The sequence below is a fragment of the Dipodomys spectabilis genome, unplaced genomic scaffold, assembly GCF_019054845.1.
Source record: "Dipodomys spectabilis isolate Male_0828 unplaced genomic scaffold, ASM1905484v1 ptg000060l, whole genome shotgun sequence".
Lineage (NCBI taxonomy): Eukaryota > Metazoa > Chordata > Mammalia > Rodentia > Heteromyidae > Dipodomys > Dipodomys spectabilis.
This window is the reverse complement of record NW_024870737.1, coordinates 673,656-678,134: the sequence shown is the minus strand read 5'-3', so window position 1 is coordinate 678,134 and position 4,479 is coordinate 673,656. Positions and strand designations below refer to the sequence as shown.

The 4,479-nt window shown below is 45.2% G+C and overlaps 1 protein-coding gene across 1 annotated transcript; it reads left to right on the top strand.

Moving 5' to 3' along the window:
- Nucleotides 1-1,077: 1,077 nt before the first annotated feature.
- Nucleotides 1,078-2,049, top strand: LOC122108477 (melanoma-associated antigen 8-like). The gene has a single exon (XM_042680402.1). The coding sequence runs from the start codon at nt 1,078-1,080 to the stop codon at nt 2,047-2,049; it is 972 nt and encodes a 323-aa protein (XP_042536336.1).
- The last annotated feature ends 2,430 nt before the right edge of the window (nt 2,050-4,479 follow it).

Sequence of the window (4,479 nt, the reverse complement as noted above, 5' to 3'; positions counted from 1 at the left end):
AGTTCCATACCTTGCCATCTACCAAGATGACGACTGAACAGGTCTCACATCTACATGGCTTCCGATGAATCTGTCCACTGCTTGTAGTCTCTCCTGGGAGGTGTAGCAAGATATAAGGTCCCCTCACTGCCTTTTGTTTTATCTTTGTTTTGAAAGATTGCCTCAAGCCATCAGAGGAGAGGGTCCTAGAACCTTTAAGGTGACAATTGGCGTCCAGGGTGAACACAGAGGAGGCCTTCTATCCCCCAAACAGTGAAACTTCACCATGTACAGCCCCCTCTCCTGAGGCCTTGCCTCAGGAAGGGACACAGAGAGAGAGAGAGCTCTCAGTGCCTTTCCCACAAGCTTCAGGAACCAGGAATTAAGAAAAAGGTCTAAGGCATCCTCAGGTCACAAAGGAGGAGGTGCCCAAGAAGGGTCAGGTGTCTAGGTGAGGTATATACCCTGAGTGTTTACTAAGTGTCCCCCGTATGCGAGAACACACAAAATCCCATAGTGTTCAACCCCACATGCCCTATTAGTTTATGCAGAGCCCCAAGCTCTATCAGCTATCTATACCCTGAGAAGCAATTTCAATTCTCTCAAGCTCTCAGAAAGATAGGAGACCAGGTGGAAATAGAACACTATCTAAAGAAAAAAAACATTAATAAGTTTGTGTGTGTATGTAGGTGGGTGTGCCATTCCTGGGACTTGAACTCAGGGCCTGGGCACTGTTCCTGAACTTTTTTGCTCAAGGCTGGCACTCTACCACTTGAACCACAGTTCCACTTCCAGTTTGGGGCCTTTTTTGTTTTTAATTTGAGATGAGAGTCTTACAGACTTTCCTGCACAGGCTGGCTTTGAACTGTCATCCTCAGCTCTCAGCCTCCTGAGTAGCTAGTATTACAGGCATAAGCCACTGGTGCACAGCAACAAGCTGTTTTTTTTTTTTTTTTGTAATAGGCCTTTTCAAGAGCTGCCAAGGATGTGGTTCTCAATTGAGTCCACTCACATGCTTCTTCTCTCCCCTAGGCCTGTGAGTTCCCATCACTGAGTACCTGTCCAAAGTCCTGCCTGCAGTCTCCAGGGAAAGCCATCATGCCTCATAGTAAGAAGAACCAGCAAGACAATGAGGGAAGCCCTAAGGCCAAAAGAAAGGCTCCAGGGCCCGGCCTGGTGAATGGGCTAGACCCCAAGGAGGAGGAGGAGGAGGCCACTGCCTGTGCCTCTTCCTCCTCTTCTTCGACTCTGATGCTGGCCACCCCAGACGAGGGGACTGCTTTTGGGATACCATGTGATCCCCAGAGTCCACCAAGAGCTTCCTCTCCCCCTACTGCCTTGGTCTCTAGTGTAGAGGTAGAGATGGAATTTGAGCAGGGCTCCAGAAGCCAAGGATCCGAAAATCTGTTATTCCAGCGCAACATGTTAGGTCCTTTGTCCCTGCTGCGTTACTCAATTTCCTTGGTACCCTTCCTGCTCCTCAGATATCAGATGAGGCAGCCAGTCAATAGGGCAGAAATTCTCACTCATGTGGTCAGTTGTCACCGTAATTTCTTCCCTGCAATTTTCAACAAAACCCGTGAGTGCATGAAGCTAGTGTTTGGCACTGAAATGAAAAAACTAAATACCATCCACCGCTCCTATATCCTTGTCCCTGCTGCGGGGCTCACATATCATGGGTTGCGGAGTGATGTTCCAGGAGTGCCCAAGACAGGCCTTCTCATAATGGTTCTGTGCTTCATCTTTAGAAGTGGCAATCGTGCCACTGAAGAGGTGATTTGGGGAGCACTGTGTAAGATGGGGATTTGTGTAGAGAGATGGCACTACATCTATGGGAATATTAGGAGGTTAGTCATGGGAGATTTTGTGCGATTGCAGTACCTGGAATACCGGCAGGTGCCCCATGCTAATCCCGTTGTCTATGAGTTCCTGTGGGGCCCCAGGGCTCGCGCTGAAACCACCAAGATGAAAATCCTTGTGCACTGGGCCAAGTTCAGTGGGCTTGATCCCAGGGCCTTCCCTATCTTGTATGACGAGGCATTGAGAGAGGAACGGCATCGCCAAGCATGAGTTGTAGTCATGGCCACAGCAGCTTCTCTGGCCCCATTGGAAATGAGCCCCAGTTTTTGTTTTCCTGTTCTAGTTAAGTGACTATGAAATTCACCTTTGTTTCCTCTGTAATTTTTCAGCTGTTCCTTATAATTGACAGTTTATTTGCTTTAAAATGCAAAGTTAAGAACAATGGTAGCCATACATGTATTGCTGTAAATATAATTCAGGTGTGTCTCTTGCTAATTATTCAATCAGTGGGAAGACTGTGTTATTTTGTCACTTGGAATAAGTTAACATGGCAGTCGACTATTTCCTTGGAAATGGGAAATGAGTCAGTAGTAAAATAGATGGTCTAAAGAAATGGAAAATTCTTTTGTCTTCCCCGTAACATTAAAAAGATGTTGGCTTGGATTGGCTTGACTGGTATTTGATAATATAAGTGACATTTTTTTCTCAGAGGTCCTCCAACTCAGTCTATTCTTCAAACCTCCACTGAATGCTTGCTCTCTAAACTAGGGTCAGTTGGGCCCATATTTACCCATAGTACCCTGGGGTCTAGGAGCAGTAGTTATATCAGGGAGAGATTGAGATGTTTTCTAAGGTAACACATGGAGGAGTGGTGACCAGTTGATGTTCTAGGACAGCAAAACCCAGTTTAATGCTCTGAGCCTAAAGCATTTCAAGGCTTCAGAAAACTGCAGTTCCTTCTTTAGGAGCTGATGATTATGAAGTTGAGTGATAGCTGGGGCCAGATCCTCAGATGGTATGACTTAGGCCTGAGAAAATGGGAAATAGCTCTACACAGTTCCTTTTGGATGCTGAATAGGCATAAAGAAAATTCTTCCTAGTGCAGATGTACACAGTGTGGCTGAAAGCAGCACAATACAGCTAGATGAAGTATCTGTTTCATTTGCATGGATTTCCTGAGAAAGAAGGGTGCATTTCTGTGGAAGGATGCCTAGGAAGCCCTGGTCATGTGCTCTTCTGTCAGGCTGAGATGGCCAGAACCAATTATTAAAATGACGTTTTAAGCTAGACAATGGTGGTGCATTCCTATAATCCTAGCTACTCAAGAGGCTGAGATCTGAGAATCACAGGTTTGAAGTAAGCCTAAGCAGAACATCTGTGAGACTTTTTATCTCTAATCAGTCACCAATAATCCAGAAATGAAGGTGTGTCTCAAGTGCTAGAGTGCTAGCCTTGAGCAAATGAGCTCAAGGGCAGTGCCCAGGCCCTAAGTTTAAGGCCAGGACTGGCAGCTTCAAATCACAATCCCAAAATATCAACCTCCTGAGTAGCTAGGATTTCAGGCATGTGGCTCCAGCACTATGTTCTTGGACATAATTTCTTAAGAGTGCAATAAACTAGAGAGTGAGATCCCAGAATGGTGGAGCTACTTTAAGAGCATGGGCCCAAGTAAGTGGTGTTAGTTAGCTCGGCCATAATTCTGGTGGGCTGGTAGGCAGTAACTTGTGCCAAGAGGTTTCCTCCTGGAGGTGCACAGCCAAGCCTCCAGCTCTGCAACTTTTCCTGTGTGTAGGAACTCCTAGCTCCTCTCAGCTAATGCTGCAGGGCCACATCTGTGGGTGGGGCAGCCAGGATTCTCAATTCTGAGCCTGGAAACTCTCTCAGTGAGGGAGGGGCTGCTTCCAGTGAATAGAGGCTGCTAGGGAATAATTACTCATTCCACCCAAGGTTTGTGTAGGGAGTTTGCCCTGTTCTCCCAAGTTTATCAAAAGTTTATAAAATGTTAACATATCATCTCAGCATGGGTTTCAAAACAATGAAGAAAGTAATAGTCCTTGCTAATTGAAGTATAAGAACTATCAAGATAGACAGTGGAAGAAAGGACCAAAACACTTACAAAGCATGCCCCCTCCCTTCCCTCAAGTAGCCCAGTGTCTGTGTATAAACTATCGAATGTGTGAGAAATGGAGGCTCACTGGTAGCTTGTGCCTGTAATCCTAGCCACTCAGGCGGCTGAGATGTAAGGATTGTGATTTGAAGCCAGCCTGACCAGGAAGGTCCATGAGACTCTTATCTCCAATGAACCATCAGAAAACTAGAAATGGAGATTTGGAGATTTGGGTCAAAGTGATAGAGTGCTAGCCTTGACAAAAGAAGCTCAGAGACAGTGCCCAGGCCCTGAGTTTAAGCCTGAGGACTGGTATACACACACACACACACACACACACACACACACACACACACACACTTTATAAATATATATAATATTTCTATATATATTTCTATATATACACACACATACATGTAGGGTATAGTATATATAGTATATATAAAGTGTATATATATATATATATCACATGCGTGTAGAATGTAGGGGAAATAATAAATATAAGAACAATAGAATGGGTTACTGATGCTTGGTACAATAGAAACACTAGAGAAGGACAAGTGAAGTTGTGGGCTAGTCACTCATTAGAGGGT

Coding starts and splice junctions, on each gene's coding strand:
- LOC122108477 (XM_042680402.1), top strand. CDS start 1,078: ATGCCTCATAGTAAGAAGAACCAGCAAGACAATGAGGGAAGCCCTAAG.